General features: G+C 33.8%; 3 protein-coding genes across 4 annotated transcripts; 2 read left to right on the forward strand and 1 right to left on the reverse strand.

Annotated features, from left to right (window-relative positions):
* The first annotated feature begins 432 nt into the window (after positions 1-432).
* LOC107905987 (proteasome subunit alpha type-2-A) lies at positions 433-4,703 on the forward strand. 2 transcript variants are annotated; one of them, XM_016832794.2, is made up of 12 exons: positions 433-652; positions 791-874; positions 970-1,046; positions 1,149-1,213; positions 1,636-1,682; positions 2,437-2,512; positions 2,746-2,813; positions 3,349-3,418; positions 3,518-3,603; positions 3,816-3,878; positions 4,037-4,102; positions 4,350-4,703. In XM_016832794.2, the coding sequence occupies exons 2-12, from the start codon at positions 834-836 to the stop codon at positions 4,396-4,398; spliced, it is 708 nt and encodes a 235-aa protein (XP_016688283.1). In that variant the 5' UTR covers positions 433-652; positions 791-833; the 3' UTR covers positions 4,399-4,703. The 2 variants fall into 2 exon arrangements, with proteins under 2 accessions (XP_016688283.1, XP_040949754.1); XM_041093820.1 differs by having other exon boundaries at positions 576-704.
* A 1,020-nt stretch (positions 4,704-5,723) lies between these two features.
* Positions 5,724-7,801, forward strand: LOC107905986 (phospholipase A1-Igamma1, chloroplastic). The gene has a single exon (XM_016832793.2). The coding sequence runs from the start codon at positions 5,988-5,990 to the stop codon at positions 7,698-7,700; it is 1,713 nt and encodes a 570-aa protein (XP_016688282.1). The 5' UTR covers positions 5,724-5,987; the 3' UTR covers positions 7,701-7,801.
* A 109-nt stretch (positions 7,802-7,910) lies between these two features.
* On the reverse strand, positions 7,911-11,815 carry LOC107905985 (CSC1-like protein ERD4). The gene is made up of 6 exons (XM_016832792.2): positions 11,122-11,815; positions 10,248-10,405; positions 9,859-10,134; positions 8,927-9,765; positions 8,594-8,849; positions 7,911-8,494 (listed from the first exon to the last, which is right to left on the reverse strand). The coding sequence occupies exons 1-6, from the start codon at positions 11,390-11,392 to the stop codon at positions 8,117-8,119; spliced, it is 2,178 nt and encodes a 725-aa protein (XP_016688281.2). The 5' UTR covers positions 11,393-11,815; the 3' UTR covers positions 7,911-8,116.
* Positions 11,816-20,904: the final 9,089 nt, after the last annotated feature.

Genomic DNA, 20,904 nt, shown 5'->3' on the forward strand with positions numbered 1-20,904 from the left:
AATAAACACAATTAAACAATGAAAATATAATAAAATCTCAAATGTCTGATTGTTTCATTGAAAATAACTTTTTATGAAATATTTTTAAGAAATGTCTGCAAATTCATTTAAACACTAGAAAATATTAACTTTTCAAAAAAAAATCATTTTTCAAAAATCATTTTCGGAAACTATTTCAAGTGAATCGATAACTATTATTTAAAATATTATGTAAAAATAATTATTATTTAAAAAAATCATAGCTCAAATATTTTCTATTATTTTTTATTTCTTTCACTATGTGTGAAGATTAAAAAAGTTTGTGAATGATAAAGTTAATTTATGATTAAATTTTTCAAATTTTAAGTCAAAACATTGTAATTATAATTTTGAGTTTCACATCAAATTCTTCCGTTTGCATGCTTAAATATTAATTTCTGTAAAGCAAGCAAAGAAATTTGCAGAGCACATTTTGTGCAATTCTGATGATAAAAGAGCAAAAAATTGGAGTTTCACAAACTCAGCTCCCCTGGAAATCCTCAAACCCTATAAGCTCATGGGCCTTAAATGGAGTTTAAAAATGGTTTATGCAAACAAAGCCCAACCCACATCTCCGCGAACCTTCTTCCTCGACAAGAAATGAAAACTTCTCCGATCTAGCAAACTACATAAAGTAAAAGTGCACACTTTTTTCTTTTGTTCATAATCCCCCCCCCCCCCCCGAAGTAAATCCTTTTCTCTTTTAGTGATTTCCGCTTGGTTCCCTCTACTCTTTCTTCTTTTGACAATTTTCAGTGTTTCGGATTTTCAGGTTTTTGTATTTTATCAATTCCGTTTCTCCTTAAATCAAAACCATGGGAGACAGTCAATATTCATTTTCTCTCACAACTTTCAGGTAATGTATTCATCGCTTTATAGCTTTGTTAATGTACTATATTACATAATTTTTTTAGAACAAAAGTTATTTTTTTTTGTTGTGTTCTTGAACAGTCCTTCAGGAAAGCTAGTTCAGATCGAGCACGCCTTGACGGCAGTAGGATCGGGTCAAACATCTCTTGGAATCAAAGGTTTCTTTGTTCTTTTTAAAAAAGGGTTTTGGGATTTTAGAAGTAGTAAAAAAGTTGCTGATGGTTTTGATTTTTATGCTAATAAATGGTTTTAAATTACAGCTGCTAATGGGGTAGTAATTGCTACTGAGAAGAAATTGCCTTCAATCTTGGTTGATGAAACCTCTGTGAGTATATTATTTAGTACCATACACTCACACTTTCTATCTGCATTTGAGTTTCTAGATTTTCCCATGTTACATCGACCTCGGTGTCAATATGACCTTGGGTATTGGGTTTACCAAAAATTAGGGAGTGGTTGAATGCACTCACTTCCTAGCGATAGAAACATGCAATGCTTGTATTTGCTTAATTACTTTTAGTTTTTGTTTTGAGAAAATATGTGAGGCTCTATGTTATCATGTAAAAGATAACTGATAATTGATGATGCTTTAGTTTTCTTTTCCTGGTAGAATTAGTTAGTTCTTTTGAAGCAATTCAACTTTATAATGTATGAAGATTAAAAGCCTAGGGTATTTGATTTCTAGTTCCATGCTGATGATTTTTTGTTAATTACCACAAAATGTGGACATTTGATGTCTGATTTCAGGTTCAGAAAATACAGTGTCTGACACCAAATATTGGAGTTGTTTACAGGTTTCTTTTCATTCTGCAATTATCTGGAAAGCTCAGTTATTTTGTTCTTTTAGTTGGAGATATATTGGATCTGATTAGCATGCATATTGCATTAAACTGCTTGAAAATTAAATCTGTAATTATCTCTGTGTTTCGCCAATGTCTTGAGCAAGTACCTGTTCATGTGCATCTATGACATTGTTGACTTACCAAACAGGGAGCTCAAAAGGAGCACCCTAAGTTACTAACTTCACGTTTCATAAGTTGGTCTATCGTAGAATACTCTTTTTCTAAATATCGACTATCCAGTACATGACCATTTTTTGTTTCATGGAATTTATTCCTTTTTTAAAAAGCTTCCCTTCCTTTTCTTTTTGTTCTATGCCTTGATTGATATATGAAGAATTCATTTACTCATATCCTATTTGTCAGAGAATTTTTTATTTATGATCTTGCTGTCATGTTATGTTTTTTTTGTAAGGAAGCTCTGTAAGTTGTTAACCATGTAATATAGTTTTTTTTTATGGTTTATTATTTTGTGCCACATATTGCTATATCCAACAAAAGAAAGGAAACTGTGCTTTTGATTTTGAAAGACAGTTAGGCATGTAGAAAGGTGAAATGCGTTTCTTTCAAAATAAGTAGGTTTGATTACTAGGCTACTTAGTAAATAGCTCATCACCATTTCTATGTTTTAATACAGTTCTTTGCTGCTAGTACAACTTCTATATTTCTTGATATATAGATTCACATAAATCTTCATATTGTTCTGCAGTGGTATGGGCCCTGATTTTCGAGTTTTGGTTCGGAAAAGTAGAAAGCAGGCAGAACAGTATCATAGATTGTATAAGGTATTGATGGCTCTTAATGACGCTTAGTTTACTTAATTTCTAACCTATGTGCATCTGGGAAAAAATTATGTCAGATCAAATCATGGTATTGTAGCTTTGGTCTGTTCTATCGATCAAATTTAATTTTATCTGTACATTTACCTTGTACATTTGTCCAATAACTCAGTTCAAAAATAAAAGGTTATATGTCATATATTGACTGGATTCTAAGATGTGCTAGTTTTTGTTTGCAGGAACCAATTCCAGTAACACAGCTTGTAAGGGAAACTGCAGCTGTGATGCAGGAGTTCACTCAGTCTGGGTAAGAATTTTGTCCTTGTCTGTAAAAAACAACTATTCTTCCTTCTCTTTTCTCAGAATTATGGCTAAGATTTTGAGGAATCAAACTGTTTACAGGCTTCGATAGTAGTCTGTTATGCAAAAGTAGGTCATCTTTGCTTCATGTCAGCTATTGAGTTGTAAAGTAGCATAGTTTATTTTGGCCAAAGTGAAAGTAGCATAATTCTTAAATAATGTTTTTTTCTTAAAACTCTGTATAATACTAAGTTTCTTTTAGAAGACTTTGTCTTAGAATTTTTGTATATTACTAAGTTTTTTCCAGTGTAATTTTGGCCTTAATATTTTTGCATTATGTCGGAGCTGAAAGTGGAATATGAGAAGGGAACTTCAGAGAAAAATGGCAATGTAGATCGCTATTTTTTCACATGCCTTATGATCCATGGCCTTGCATCTATGTTTTGGGTCCGTTTGAATTGGACCAAAAAAGTGAAAATGCTAAATTGTGCAATCCTCTTGCTTTGATAGTAAGTTTGATGTATCTTTCTTTTTCTTTGTAGTGGTGTAAGGCCTTTTGGTGTATCTCTACTGGTTGCTGGATATGATGACAATGGTCCACAATTGTATCAGGTATTTCTCATAGATAATAGTTGATTATATGGCCAGGTAGAGATTGCATACAGTGTTTTATGTGCTTTTCAGCTTCATGATTTTGTTCCTTATCACTAGGTGGATCCATCTGGTTCCTATTTCTCATGGAAAGCCTCAGCAATGGGGAAAAATGTCTCAAATGCAAAAACATTTCTTGAGAAAAGGTATTTGCCTAGAATCTGGTTCTTATAGAATTCAATTCTAAATCTACCAAAAATTTATATGATATGTTATACTGATTATGTTAGGATATCAATTTATTTAGCTTAAAATTATATAAATTAAATGCCCATTATTTCCAGAATTGAGATGGACATTCTCCTACATTCTGTTTCTCTGTTACTGAAATTGCAGTTGATTTGTTCTTTCCTTGTAGATACACTGATGATATGGAGCTTGATGATGCTGTGCATACTGCTATTTTGACTCTCAAAGAGGGGTAATTTCAATGCTAAAATTTCTCCCACCTGGTTATCTTTAAATGTTACCGCGCAGGAAGATCCCTTATATCAAAGAACCTCGGAAAAAAAATGGTATTAGGTTGTCTTTACTATTGTGTCATTAATAATCTTACAACCCGTTCTCTCAATTTTGCAGATTTGAAGGACAAATCTCAGGGAAAAACATTGAAATTGGGATTATTGGAACTGACAAGAAATTCAGGCAAGCACCGCTCTGACCCTTTCCCCCACTTTCTAAACCCTTTTGCCGGTGGTATGGTGATGGAATATGGCCTTTTAGGAAGTTTTACAAAGTAGCGAATCCTTGTGAAATGCACTTCTGAATGTTGTGTTTGTTTACTGCAATCATGCTTATTGCACTTATTTTTGTTGTTCATGCTATTTTTTATTTCTGAAATTCAGAACGGTTGTTTCTAGTGGCTTAATTACTTCTGCTTTCTGTACTGCAGGGTACTAACCCCGGCTGAAATTGATGATTATTTGGCTGAAGTCGAGTAGCTTATCTTCTTTCTCGAGACTATCAAGAAGTGTTCCTTTTTATGCAACATTTGTTTTGAGACCGTACATTTCAGTCAAAAATGATTTACTTTACGTTTCTGGTATACTCATGTTTTTAGCTTTGTTGCACCTCAATTTTAAGGGCATGCTCACATGCTCCTGTTGGTTATAGGGAATATCTTCAGGGTCTCTCTTCTAGGTTTAAACCCTTCTGCCTTGTTCATTTAAAACCAATCCTTTGTTGGGCAGTTTTTTGCCGTCAAATGAGGGATTCTTTACTCAATTTACCAACATTTTCACATGCATATGCCTGCGTGAATCCGAATTAAACTCTGACTGTACTTAAGAAACCATCAATAGGTGAAATCCCAATGGATTGAATCCGTGCTTGATTACCACTGTCAATGTTTTTAGTTCTAGTTCACCAAGCTCATCCCGGAAGACATTGTTAAAACAATAATTGATCAATGCTATGCCATGCGGTGAGCTTGAAATTCCAAAGCAATTAAACATATGGGAACCAGGTGACTACTACAAATATTAAAAGCTTTAAATTATAGAAAATAAAATGGTTAATGTAATATACACATGAAATTATCTAATCGGAGATGATGCTATTAACTTCAAATAATAGTCAACTGAGAATAGTTAATATTAGATTGCAAGTTGAATTTTATTTTATTTTTAAAAAGGTGGTTGGGATTTTCAATCTATTGTTTATGAAGTTGCAGTCCAATGGCCTATAGGTGGAGCCTGGAGCTAGGAAGATCGCATTTGTGCAGGGGCAGTGAGTGAGACCCAGAACTATTGTCATATATGGTCTTATCCAGTTTCTATTTTGGACCTCTAACATTAAGTATTCTCTAAATCATATATTTAAACCCAATTAAACGTAATAAGTCAATTGCAATATAGTTTTTTTATAAAGAAATTAACAGTAATACGAACTTAGTCATACCACATCTTTGGTCAGTTGAGGCTGCTTAAGAAGAGGACCTCCCAAGAATTCATGAATACGGCCAATTCACAAAGCGACACAGCCTCACACGTTTTTTAACTCTCAAATTAAACTTGACCCAACCAACGTCCTAGAAGAAAGCTCAGCTGCCATTGGCGACGACATTATGGCTTTTACCAATTATTTTGTTATCCTTAAAGGGTTAGCAGTGATGGCTCTGAGGTTAACCCTAGACCAAAAAGTAAAAAAAAATTAAAAAAAAAATCAACATGAAACGTTGAATAGATACGAAGATGATATAATAAATACGATATGGTATATTCAAAAACATATATTATATTCATGTTTAAAATTAATAATACCTTTATATTTACTATCAAAATAATAAATTTATACAGAAAACAAGACGACGTGTATTAAGTTTTTATCATTTGATTCAGTCTCCAATTGACTTGCGTGGAACAAAGAAAAAACAAAAAAAGTTGATAATTGACCATCGAGATGGCGATGGCGATCGCAGCTTAGAATTCAGAAGGTTCCCAGAAAAAGAAAGTGTTGCTACTTGTTCCAAAGGTCTAACAGTTTGGTTCTCTGATTAAACAATCAATATTTATATAAACCCTTCCATCCCATGTCTTTCTCAAATTTACATCAAACATACCGTTTTCTATATTATTCATTTTCATCCACCACCTTTTCACGGTTCTTGCTTTTTGCTCTCCACCACTACACCGATATTAGTATATTACCAGGTTTTTCTTTCATGGATAAGATGCAGTTGTCACCGGTGAGACATGTCGATCGGCAGAAAACAGAAAGGCCAAGGACCAAAAGGGTTTGGAAACTGAAGCTTAGTGTTACTTGGCAGCGTATGAAGAAGGCCTTGAAATCCACTCTCAAGCATCGCCTTCATCTCCATCTTGCATCAAACCTGAGCAAGCTTTCGACTCTTAAACTTAATCATCATGACATGGCTATCATCAAGCCGATTAAGCATGTAATGAAAAAGAAAAAGACAATTCGTCCCACGATGCCATTGGCACAACTCATTCAATTGCCCTACACCGCGGCCGATTTCATCGACCACGGTCATGCAATGACTCCCACCAAGTCCCCCATCGAGAATATATCCACACGATGGCGTGAGCTTCATGGTTTGCATAATTGGGATGGCCTTATTGAGCCTCTCCACCCTTGGCTAAGGCGAGAGGTTGTCAAGTACGGAGAATTCGTCCAAGGAACGTATGATGCTTTCGACTTTGATCCTTTATCAGAGTTTTGTGGAAGCTGTAGATACAATAGGCACAAATTGTTTGAAGAACTAGGCCTTACTAAACATGGTTACAAGGTTACCAAGTACATTTATGCCATGTCCCATGTCGATGTTCCTGAATGGTTGGAGAGGACTTATTGTACTTGGAGTAAGGATTCCAACTGGATGGGATATGTTGCAGTCAGCGGAGATGCCGAAACCGCAAGGATTGGGAGGAGAGATATCCTCGTGGCATGGCGGGGCACGGTGGCTCCAACCGAGTGGTACACGGACCTCAAAACACGTCTGCAGCGTCTTGGGAAAACCAATATCAAGGTGCAAAGAGGGTTCCTCAGCATCTACTCTTCCAAAGGCGACTTCTCAAGGTACAACAAGTTGAGTGCATCGGAACAAGTCAAGGAAGAAATCCAGAAGCTTGTTAGCTTTTTCAGAGACAGAGGTGAGGAAGTTAGCTTAACAATTTGCGGTCATAGCCTTGGAGGCGCATTGGCACTCCTCAATGCCTACGATGCCGCAACGTACGTCCCCCATCTCTTCATCAACGTCATCTCTTTCGGTGCACCAAGAGTTGGGAACATACATTTCAAGGAGAAGCTCAAGGAACTAGGAGTGAAGACACTAAGGGTTGTTGTCAAGCAAGACATAGTCCCAAAGTTGCCAGGGTTCATACTCAACACCATTCTTAACAAGTTTACAGCGGTTACAGGGAGATTGAAATGGATTTACCGGCATGTTGGAACGCAGTTGAAGCTCGATGTACTCATGTCCCCATACTTAACACGTGACCCGGATTACACGGGGTCTCATAATTTGGAGACTTACCTCCATCTGTTAGATGGATACATTAGCAAGACATCAAAGTTTCGCTGGAATGCAAGAAGAGATGTTGCCTTGGTTAACAAGTCAACTGACATGTTGATAAAGGAGTTGAAGATCCCAGAGTTTTGGTATCAAAGGCCATTCAAGGGACTTGTGCTGAACCAATATGGCAGATGGGTTAAACCAGGGAGACCAGTTGAACACATCCCTTCTCCACGTAGCATCGGATCTGATCACGACCCTTCACTTTAAAGATTAATTGTTGATTCAGAAACATGAACCCAAAGTCCAATTTTGAGTGTGTTCTTTTAGCCCATTTCTTCTGTTGATATAAGAGTCATTTATTTGTTGAACATCTGATCTAAAAATGAGTTCTTTTAGCTCTCTTTTGTTGAATTTGATTATACGGTTAGCTTGAAAGAGAAGCAATTGTTTACAAGGTGACCAATCCACAAAACTCCATTAAACACTGAACAAGAACTAATTTAAGAAATTCAAGCTGAAGATCCAAAGGAAGTGATTGTGTTACAAACAAACGATCTGACAGCAAGGTTCCCTAAAACCATATTATCAACAGACAAATCTAAGTTTAAGGACACTTGAGATTCAAGACAAGAACATGGTACCTCAGTGGAAAGACACAAGCAAGACAAACAAAAAAATGTACATCAAACAGAAGATTCTGATCTTGAAACTTGAGACAAAGCATCTTCAAAGTGCTCATCTTCTTGTTTCTCAGAGATCAAGCTTGGTGGGATAAAGGATTTGAATATCTGTTCCATGTGAGGAGTTTCTTTCAGTTCTTGGCTAGCGACCTCAAGCACCGTGTGACAAAAAGCCCCATAGAATTTCTTCCTACAGACAAAGACGAAGACGAGAGATAATATCGGGAGCGGAACCAGGATGGGAGTATAGTAGAATCTCATCACCCCAAAGTAACCCAACATGGTAACTTGGTATAAGAACAGGGCACTAATGATTCGGATTTGCATGTGAGGCCACATTCTTCCATAGCTCTCATATGCTGGAACATAAACTTTGAGTGCCTGTTATACGAAGGGTATACAACCAATAAATAAAACGAAACTAAAATCAAATTGTGAGAATAATTATCAATAAGCACAAAAATTAACGGGGAAAAATACCTGATTCCGGAGAACAAGCCAACCCAAGGCAAAGTAAAGTACTCCAAATGGGATGATCACAGGAGCTATAACCGAGTAGCAAAGAACGATTGTGACGATAAGCATGTCACTAGGAACTCTAGTTGCATAGTTAATATCTCCGGGAAACCAAGCTTCTCTTAACTCGGCTTCGTTCTTGCAAAGATATTTCCTCTTCAAATGATATATGATTAAAGGGACTATTCGAGAAAGCTCAAGCCCATAACCAACAAAGAACCTGTCAAACCAATAACCCAATCAAACTAAAAATCAAACATTTAAAGCAATTGCGATAACAAAAGGATGAAAGCTTACTTTAGAGCCACGAATGTAAGGAAGAAAGTTGCATTGCCAGGCAGACTTTTTGCCAGCATGTCGAAAACGGAGTTAGGTTTCTCCTCAATGGTCTTAATTGAAGCGAACAAAGTCCCACCAATAGTAACACCAATGAAAACATTAAACACGATGAAATAAAAGTATTTCCCAGATGCAGCCCTTATGACATGGCTCCCACTAGGGATTCCTTCGGTTTTAGAGAGGAACAAGAGGAACTTGGGCAATAATGCCAAAAATATGATGAGTGCAAGCTGAGGAAGATATGCCTCCAATACCGTCTTTAGTGCAGCTATATCAACAATAGGCTTCAAGAATGGCAGAAGTTTTCTCAGATTCTTAAGGGTTGTGACTGCAGAGATAAAAGCAATGGGAATCATATAAAAAACTATGGTCAGAAACACGACAATATAAACGACATATTGTCGTATTATCCTATTGTAAAACTTGATGGTCAGGTTGCTCCATATGAGTTGACGAGGTTCGGGCGCTTCAGTAACGGTCCAATTGTCAACCATCTGAGCATGTAGGCTTTGAGCAGCCAGGGCTGCAGTCACCCTACTGGTAAAGAAAACCAAAGCAGAACCTTGCTGCTTTTCTCGGAGGGTGACCTTTTGTTCAGCTTCCAATTTTTGTGTCAATTCCTTAATCTTTTCATTGTAGTACTCTATGCTGTCTACTTTTTTACCACAGAGACCAAGGAAGCCGGTTCTGTTGGTTGGTCTCGTGCCTTGACCATTTCCCTGGGACAGTGCATATATGGCTTCTGCGCGCGCAAGCTTCTTCTTGTACCCTTCCAACTCTCCCCAGATTTTATCAACCTAAATTTCAACAATATGTTTGCCTAAAAAATTGAACAGCGATGAACGAAAAGGTTTCGACTCGAAAAGAGATGCACATTATTATCATCTTACCTCTTTGTTGTTAGTGACCACCATTGATCTGTAGAATGTCTCAGGATATATAGATTTGAAGTATGTATCAACCTGCTGTTTTCGAGTTTGACCTGAAGTGGCATTCGGCAAGTCTCTAACGAGAACCGCGAATTGCTCAGGTTTCACTTCATTAGACATTAGAGCAGTAGCTCTTAGTGCAGAAACATGTTTGTAAGCCTTAAATGTAAGGAAATAGGTGACAACAGACACCCAATAGGTGGCTACCAGGAATGCCCACAACCTTGGACTCTTCACCTGTATAGACAACAATAAACAGACTTTTGTACATCAAAACACATCTGTGACATCGTAATCGTACTTGGTCGGAGAAAAACAAATCCAGTTCATGAGAATGTTACATAGCTTACCTCAATATTCGCCATTGATAACTTGTCTAGGTCGCTGAAAGTTCCATTGCTCGTATTATTACTAGTATGTTCGTTCTTCTTCACACCATCATCAGTTGCAGCAATGGGTAGAAGAACTGGAAGCAGTACAATGCCAGACAAAACCAAGATTCCCAATACTGTCGAAAAAGAAATAGAATTTCAGAGTTCATCTTTCAGACACTTTTATTCATTACATCAAGCAAATTCAGACAGAAAATTTCTTCATTGTTCTGGAATCAAATAACAAAGATCCTACATTTCCTTACCATCATTTTCCTACTTTTTTTATATTTTTCTTAAAATGTTTGTGTTACTCTATGATATATGGTTCTCTACAAGTATCTTAGAAAAAATAAACTGGGAAAATTTAGATATATTGGTTCCAAACATATACCATACCCTAATTTACAAAGTCCAAGTCCAGCTAACATAGAATAAACTAACACAATTTCTGGTATTACAATTCAGAGTACTTTGTATATTAGACTGATATATCAGAAAAGACAAGAAGAGTCCCATTAAAGTAGAGAAAAAAAAACCGACCAGAAATAGAAACAGAGAAGTCAATATAAAATTCACTTCAGCAAAAAATTCCCAAAAATAACAACAAACCAACAAAAGTTCTAACCCTAGTTTAAAACTAAAGTAAGAAAAAAGTTAACTTTCTAATCAACCTCCAAAAAACCCTCCTAAACTAGAACTTCATTAACAAACACAAACAGATCTCAAACTCAAAAAAAAAAAAGGACAGGACAGGTCATCGAGTAGGCTAACTGAAAAGCCAACATTTGTACATAAGATTCACACGTGTGAAGAAAACTGAAAAAGGAGACAAAAAGATAAGGACAAAAACCAGTGCTGAGGAAGACGAAGTAGACGGCAGTGTCAATCCCAGACATGTTGATGACATCTTGTTCACTCGAAGACAAGGCTTCCTTTATCCAAGCGAAAGGGTTTCGTGTCCTTGAACTGCCTTCCCACGGTTCCATACCTTTGACGATCCGGTTCGGATAATACACCACCGCGTTCCCTTGCCTCGTCGAAAGCCATGCAAAGAGCACCATCAACACTATGAATATTACAAAAGACGTCCCTAAGGACGTCAAGAATGAACTAAAATCCATCTGCCTTCACTCTTCCTTTAAAAAACAAAAAGTTCCTCTGTTTTCTGAAACTGAAGGTAGAAGAAGAAGGGAATGAAGTGGTAGCCGTTAAAAGACCTGATAAAATAACAGTCTAGGAAAAGAAGGGGAAACAAAAGAGGAAAGGATTTAAAAGTTGAAGGGAAAAAAAATTAATTTGGCATTTATTGAGTTGGTGGGTGGTTACAGATTACGATAACCCAAAGTTTTCAAATGAAAAAAAAAATATCTAGAACTGGGGTTTTGGATTAGCTGGTTTTTTCCTTTTGTGGGGTATGAAAATGAGTATTTCATTCTTTGTTATGTTCCATCTTTTTTCTCTTTCTTTTTCTTTCTCTCTGTTTAATGCAAGGATTGGCGTAAGAGAACTGTGTTTTAAAGCGGATTTCATGGAGATAGATTGTTAGTCTGTGGTCAAGTAAAAGGACAAGACAAAAATTTATGTTTGTTCTTACAGTTACGTACGGTTAAGTAAGTTTTAATGAACTGATAAATACTAATCAATCGCCATAATTTGGTTTTTCAAGCTGTGAATGATTGGTTTTCCCACTTTATGTTGCTTACATGCGGGCAAATCTGTCGGTAAGACACTAAAATGGAGAAAAAATTTGGGATCCTTTGGTTTCTCGTAATGAAATTTCATTTTGTATGAATTTGTTTCATTAGAGACTTACTACATTTTATAGTTAAAACAAACTTATGTTTTTTAATATAGGTTAACATAAAATGTTACGGACTAAAATCATCTTTTATGGAAATAAATGGTGATAATAATAAAATGAAAAGTGTAGTAATCTGTTGTTTTGCATTTGAATGCAATTAAAATAGTAAATTTTTATATTAAAATATAAAAAGTATTTTCTTTAAGTTGAAAAGTAAAATCTTTTAAAATAACAATTTTTTATAGAATGCACATCTGCTTAATTGATTCTTTCTTTTATTAAATTCCCTCATTAATTTTTTTTATATGAACGGAAGGTTTGAAACTCCAAAAATAAAATAAAACTTAAAAAATGAGGTGGAAAAAAAGCTAATACCATAAATTTTTTTGTCCGTGTCTATCTACCTTATCCACTAAAAAATCTGTGTGACTCAGAAATTACCAGCTTAACTCTCATTTTTTGTCTCAGCAACTTCAAATGATTTTTGAAAACAAACGACAAAATATGAAGAAAAAAAAAACTGAACTTCAAATGAAAGCTACTGTCTCTCTGTATGTTACACGTGTTAGATCCCTATATGCAGTCGGCGTCAGGCAATGTCGGAATTTACTCCCGCCGAGTAGGGACTTGAGATATCTTTCTTTACCAACTTAAAAGCGAAAAGGAAGGGATTTGATGTTCGCTCTGACACGTGGCATAATCTCTGCGTTGCCGACAGGTGATGAGATAATATTTTTCACGGTCGAGGAGAATGTGGGACCCCGGACTTGTTTGAAATTTAGACTGTTTTTTCCTGAGAAAGACTGATCCAGGAGAGGCACGTGGCGGGGCAGATAGTCGAGTGGGGACCACCAACATGTGCCTATGTGTTAAAAGAATGTTAGTTGATGAAAAGGGAAGATGGTATGGAACCGAAAATATCTTTCTTAAAAAAAATCTCATTTAATTGAACCTTACAAAGCTAAATAAATAGTCAAAATCATATCTTGGCAAAAGAAATAAAAATCTTCACATCCCAATTAAAGACTGACAATGAGTTAACAAAAATATTAGTAGTATTAAACGATTTTGCGTGGTTACTGTTAATACCTACAACTTTCATTTTTATCATTCTTTAAATAAAATACACAGAAAAAGAAATCATTAAGATAAAAGTAAAAGTGAAACAATAAGTATTGTATTTCACACTTGGCAGATATAATAATGCATGGGAAGAACTCTTGTTGACCAAAATTTTATTTTATTTTTTGAAAAAAGTAGAATATCATATACGAATAGTTTGTGTCACTTTGCTTGAAAGGAAGGGCAACCTTTTATCAACCAACCACCTTGGCCCAAGCCTTTTCTCAACTTCTCTCCATTATCACATTAATCGAGTTGGATAGAACCTAAACCACTGTATTTTTAATAAAATTATGTGTTATCCTTTACGTAACTTTGGATTCTAATAATGTGCTTAAAGTTGGCTTGAATTTTTAGAAATGAGATTCTTTACAATTCATTAGTTTTAATTTTCTTGCTTAACACATTGTGTGTAATTAATACATAACAAAAATGGATTAATATAATTGGAATATATTAATTATTTTGATAATCCAATAATGCATATACAAGTAAAGGTGATACTAGACACTGAAAATCACCTTGATTTTTCAGTTTCATAGAGGACCAAACGCCGTGTTTGTTAATATCAATAAGCTACTTCTCAGTCAATTGCACAGTGCCTTTGTCTTCAATTATTTGAATTTGAAAGATTCATATGAGGGGAAGATAAATTCGGAGTGGATTTAGAAAAGGCTTGTTGCCAGGTATTCCTTCCGATGAACCCTTAATTTTCGACCGCCATAATTATATGGAATGGGGGATTGCTATGTTGAAAACTAGGAATCCAGAGAAGAAGATAGCTAGGGTAAAAAATATACCTTTTTTTTGTTTGTTTTTATTGGCGAGACTTTGAAAGACAAAAATAGATACAGTGTAACATGAAACCCTTTGTAAAGGTGAAATGATAAGTGTGAAGGATAAGGGAAAGTTGAAGGTTTAAACTGCAAAAATAATCTGTATGAAATGTGTTGGTAGTGGAAGGCAAGGGCGGGACCAACGCGCTTTTGTACACCTTATGTTATTTGTAAATATGATGAATTGAGTTAAATGATTAATCCATTAAAATACTAGGTTATCTTTTTCCGCTTCATAATGTTTTCAGATTATAAAGTCTTAATCCATTGAAGTATTTGATTGAATTGATGTAATGAGTTGATCGAATTTCAATTCAGTTAAAAAATAATTAAAAGTTATTTTTTACAAAATAAATTATATTATTATGAATAATTGAAATATACATTTTGGCTCAATATGTTGGATTTATGGACAAGAAGGAATAATGTTAATTATGTGGCTTTTTTACATATATAATATAAAAAAATTAAAAATTTCGAAAATGGGATACCAACTTGATTAATTATGAAGCTAATATGGTTGGGGTGGTAGAGGGTGTCAAATAGGCGGTATCACCCTCGTTTCTGACCCATGTTAGTCACCGTTAAACAAAAAATAATAATAATTTTATATTAGGTGAAGGCATCTTCATTGGCGGTACCAAAATGAGATTTTATACTGTTTAAATATGGATTGGTGGTTGTGCCCGTGTAATAGACGGCACCAATGGTGCCAATCTCATAAGTGACACATTTGAACAAATTTCTTGGCTTTAGTTAGAGCATCAACCACGATAGTATCGCTGTCAGCTCTCTTCCTACAATAAATTGTAGTTATGAGCAAAATCGTACAGAAAAAATTATCATTTTAGTTTACCATTATCGCCTAATGAACAACAAAGCAATTTGATTAGAATTTAGAAAGAAAACGTTAAAATCATCGAATGATAGTACATAACAGAAATTAACAACATTAGAACCCAAGAACTTAATGGAAGAATCTCAAATTACACAATTTTCCAGGAAAAGAAAGAACAAAATTACTCTAAAAAAATTTAAAATCATAAATAATAGCATACAAACATAAAAGAACCATAATTAATATATAATTTATAAAAAATTAATATATAATTTATAAAAAATTAAACTTCAAAAAATATATGTAAAAAAATTAAAAATACTTACATAATTTTCTAGCTTCACGAGTAATTTCTACCTTCTGTTTGTTCTTCTCTTTCTTCATTCTTGTTTTTCTTTTTCTTTTCCTTTTTTTATAATTTCTAGCTTCTTGCAACGATGGAACCCAAACTTAATCAAAGAAAAAGAATCTCATATCTTCATCACTCTCCTCTCTTTTCCTTTTTCTCCTCAACTACAAGAGCCTCTGCGACAGCAGCACCTCTACCTCCGATGAAGCCTTTGCCTCCACACTTCCAATAATCACTTGGAAAACGGTAAAATTACAAGTGACTACAGAGAAATTTAGTGCAAAGACAAAGAGAGACATTTGGAGGTGTTAGAGTTGTGACTCAAATTCTTATTAAAATAAAATACAAGTGCAAGATAGGGAGATTACTTCTGTTGATTAAAATAAAATACAAAGTACGATACAGGCTGCATAAGAAAAATCTGTATAGAAATTTACTTTCTCTCTTTGATATTGATTTGAATAATGTGTTTTAACCTTACTGCATTATTTTTATTAGATGTTACATTAACTTTTCACATACAATCGGTTTGTTCTATTTTTTTCTTTTTTTTTGCGATATATTAGCATTATCAACATTTTATTTTAATAGGAAGATAAAATTCAAAATGAGGGTTGGGGCTTTTGATGGAAAGTGTATTTTAGATTTTGATTCAAGACCTGGAAGTTGTGTTAGTGTTGATGAGAAATGTGATGTAAAGTTTCTAAAAGATAAAATTTTTAGTGGTGGCACTAGATCCTCCATTAACAAACCTTTTATCTTTAAATTATAACTTAATTTAGATTTTTATTTAGAATGACTTTAGAAAGATGTTGAGTTTTTTTTTTTTTTAATACTGAGATTGAATATATGAAAAATAAAAACGAGAAGATTTTGATTTTTAGACATAAAAAGAATTGATTAATGAAGATTACGAAGATAATAAACAAAACTGGGGGTTTTGCTGAGATGAAGATCACGGTGAATGAGAAACTTATTTTTTTTTTTTTGTAATTTCTTGAATTTTTAATATAATGTTTTATGTAAGCATTTTAAATAAGACTTTAATATTAATTTGTTAGAAGTTGTTAAGTTTAAACCTTAAATTCATATTTAAACCTTTTAAAAATATCAAAAATGATATTTTGGTTATAGATCAGGTGCCAAATGAGTTATTAACCCTTTGAATTAATGTGTCATATCATCATTCTATTAAGGGGATAATCGAAGTTAATGAACGAGTGACTAAAATGTAACAATTCGATAATATTAGTAATTATTATATAACTTTTAAATGTTAGGTGACTGAAATGTAATTTTAAATAAAGTTTTGGGACGAGTCATATAGTCAACCTTATTTTTTTAGTGTTTAACCTATTTTCTTAAATTTCTTATCATTAATTATTGAATAATGCATAAATTAAATTTCTTATGATTAATACATCATTTGGTATTTGAGTTTGATTTTTTATTGTGATACTTTATAACAACCCGTTTTTCAGTGGTGTCGAAAACAGTGGTTTCGGGGCTACCAAATCCGATGAGTAAGTTCGTAAATATTAAATATGATTTTAAAAAGATTTTTGATATGATAATTTATGTTATTCGAATGATTAATTAAGTTCAAGTGATAAGACCCTAAGGTCAAGTGGTTCTAGAAAATAAGGTATCGGGACTAGGGGTGTGCATAATTCGGGTAAAACCGAAAAAATTCGGTTAACCGACCGAATTCGGTTAATCGGTCGGTTAACCGAATTTTTTCGGTCGGGGGTCGGTTAATTTTTTTATGATTTTTCGGTTAACGGTTAATTCGGTTCGAAACCGGTCGGTTAACCCAAAATTTTCGGTTAACCGAAAAAATTAATAAATAAAATTATCCAACCCAACCCAAACTCAATTACCCAACCCAATAAAACTAAAACTAAAGTTTACCCAATTACCCAATCCAATAAAACTAAAACTAAAAGACAACCCAATTTACTAAAGTCTAAAACCCAATTTACTTTAATAATTTATAAATTTTTTAAATTTTAAAAATAAAATAAAAAAAAATTCGGGTATTTTTCCGCAATTCGGTTAATTCGGGTAATTCGGGTAATTCGGGTAATTTTTAACCAAAAATAAAAAATACATAATTTTCGGTTAATTCGGTTAACCGACCTTATTAACCGAAAAATTTTCGGTTCGGTTAAATTTTTTTTAAAAAAAATCGGTTCGGTTAACGGTTAAAATTTTTGGAAGGTCGATTAATTCGGTTATAGTAATTTCGGGTCGGTTAACCGGTCGGTTAACCGAATGAACACCCCTAATCGGGACCTCGTTTCTATAAATCGAGCCGTAAATATTTTTATAAATATTTATGGATTGTCATTAAGGTGGTATTAAAGTTTCGTTAAAAAATTTTAACGTTTCGATAGTTAATTAATTAAAAAGAACTAAATTGTAAAAGATGTAAAATTTAATCACTATTTGATTTGAGTGATTAAATGATTAATTGAATAAAGGAAAAGAACTTAAATGGTAATTAAACTATGGTAAATGGTAATTAAACTATGGTCAAAGTTTCCAGGCGGTGGTGTTAATTGTATTTATTCTGGTGACTTCTTCTTCACGAATAAAAAGAAAAAAAAACTATGGAAGTTTCAAGTTTCGGCCATTCTTTCAATGGTGCATGTAAGTTCAATTTAGCCCCATTTTCAATAATTTTTATGTTTTTGAGATCGTTGCAACTAGGTCCAGCTAACCCGTACCTTCAATTTTGAAACTGTTAAAGATTGTGAATGTTGCCACTGATGAATCTATATGATTTAAGTTATTAAATGATGAATTTGATATGCTGGTAGATATTTAAAAGTATTTTGTTAAGTAATTTTGATGAATTTTCCGATTAAGGACTAAATTGTTGAAATAGTAAAAATACAAGGGTTTGTTGTGAAATTATTGCAAAAATGGGCTGTAATGAATTCCATGAATATTTTGCTAGCATGGGTTTGCATTAAAAATGGTTAATTTGCATGTTTTAGGCTCAGAGACTAAATTGAATAAAAGTAAAATGTTAGGGGTAGTTTTGTAAAATATTAAAATACTAAATTTCATAAAATAAATCGTTTTATTGTTTGAATTAATAAATTGAATGAAATTATTAATTTAGATCAAGGTCGAGTGAAAAATCGAAGAGAATGAAAAATTACCAAAATGCCCATGTACTTTGACAATTTTGCAATTTAGCCAAGTAAATTCTTATGGGTAGAATTTAACATCAACATGCATTTTTTAGTAGACTAACATGGTACAACTTTTATATTTATTACTTTTATTATTTTTGATAATTAATGGTAATTTGAGATATAATATTGAATTTGATTACTCAGATTGGATTGAACGCGGGATAGAGTACAGTCGTGAATTGGTGTGTTGGAGGGATTGGCTGTAACACCCCTAACCCATATCCGTCGCCGAAATAGGGGTACGAAATATTACCGGAGTTTACAAAACAAATACAATTAATTTATGTTATTTACTTTTCAAATCTGAAACCAATCATATTCAATCATACTGTCCCTTAAATGAACCTTCGAGGTCCAATTTATGCATTTGAAATAAGTCAAGACTAAATCGAGAACTCAATAAATTTTTCGTAAAATTTCAAAAATTTTTCAAGGTACAGGGGTCACACGCCGTCTGGTCACACGCCCGTGTCCCAGGCTGTGTGGGCATTCGATGTGAGACACACAGTCGTGTCCTAGCCCGTGTCCATTCCCGTATAACTCTCTGACTTAGGTCACACGGCCAGCCACACTCCCGTGTGCTAGACCGTGTGGACAATTTAATTTTCGAAAATTAAGTGTAAGGGTCACACGCCCATGTGCTAGACCGTTTGACACACACGACTGTGACACATGCCCGTGTCTCTACCCGTGTGAGCAATTCGAAGCATTCTGTTTCTTAAAATTTAATATGCAGGGGACACACGACCAAACCACATGCCCGTGCGCATGGCCGTGTGTCACACACGGCTGAGACGCACGCCCATGTCTCTTCCCGTGTGGACAAAATAAGGCCAGTTCCAAGCCTTATTTGTAACGTCCCAAATATTAGTGGTGTCAGAATAGTGATTTGAGATTACTAAATCTGGCATGTGAGTTTAGATATTAATAAGTAAAATTTAGGTATGATTTTAGAAATATTTTTGAATTAGTGAATTTTGCGTATTAAAGGAAATTATTAGATAAATTGAGATAAAAACGAGGTATCGAGACCTTGAAATTAAAAATCGAGTCATAAATATTTTTATGAATATTTAAGGAGTGTGAATAAGTTAGTATTAAAGTTTCGTTACGAAATTTTAACATTTTGGTAGTCAATTGAATGATAAAGACTAAATTGAATAAGATGTAAAACTGTGGAAATGAGTTAAGTGGCTTAAATAATAAATCAGAGGGGCATAAAGAGCAATTTGACCCAAAATAAAATGGGATGGACGGTTATGTAAGGAAAAGGCTGAGAAACAGTGTGAACTAATGGCAAAATTGTAATTAAGTTGAAATTGAATAGTTAAAATTTGGATTAAATTAGAATATCTAGAATTCTCTTCATTTTTCTTCATCCTCTCCAGCCAAAAACACCATTAAAGGGTTTTCTTAAGCCGGTTTCTCACATTTTACTACATGTAAGCTCAATTCTTGATTATTTCTTGTAGTTTTTGTGATTTTGAAACTTTTACAACTAGGTCCTATTATCTAATTCATTAGTTTTTTGCTTTTATGAATAATTTCGAAAGTTGCCATGAATAAGTTCTGGAATTTTATGATGATTTAGCATGGAATTGAAGCTTTAATTTCATTTTTGTGATGATTTTATGGAGATAGTTAAATAGAAATTGATATTTAGGACTAAATTGTGGAAGAATTTAAAATTAGGGTTTTGTGTTGAAATTTTAAATGTCAAAGGCTGTGAAATAGTTCATAATGTTTAGATAAAGTACGCTCACAAAGAGCTACGGTATGACCGCAACACATGCAGGGTCTGTAACACTCCTAACCCATATCCGTCGTCAGACTAGGGTTTAGATGCATTACCGGACATATCGGAATACTTTGCGATCACTTTACAATCAAAAGTCAGACATCGACTTATCATAGTCAAACATCGACATAATTCATTTTATAAACGAGCATATAACAAAATATCCATCGATATACATCTATTTCATATCGAATTATTGATCATACATTTTAATAACCTATATACAAACGCATACTAAATCATTTCATTCCATATCATGCGACATTAATAATCATTATCTTATAAAATATTACTTAACATCACCACATAGCCCCAATGTACTTTTATTACTACTAAAGTATGTGCAAATCACCATAATATTAATAGCTATTACTAAACTCAATTGCCTAATCAAACATACCCACTTCATAGGTAATACATCATGCCAAAATTACATATACTATTCAAGTCCATTTATCTCTCATTCAGCTTCAAAATTAACCACAAAGGTAGTACAAATTTTATTTATTCGATATTAAACCAAAACGTGTCATTTTATTACCAACTAGCCTTACTAAATATACACATTATACTAGCCCAATTGTTTAACCATTCATCCATGACATATATATATTACCTATTATTGTCAAATATAAATATTGTAATACCCCGAAAATTACTACAGTAAGAAAGTAGGTATCCTT

Source organism: Gossypium hirsutum, chromosome D05 (genome assembly GCF_007990345.1).
Source record: "Gossypium hirsutum isolate 1008001.06 chromosome D05, Gossypium_hirsutum_v2.1, whole genome shotgun sequence".
NCBI classification, from domain to species: Eukaryota; Viridiplantae; Streptophyta; class Magnoliopsida; order Malvales; family Malvaceae; genus Gossypium; species Gossypium hirsutum.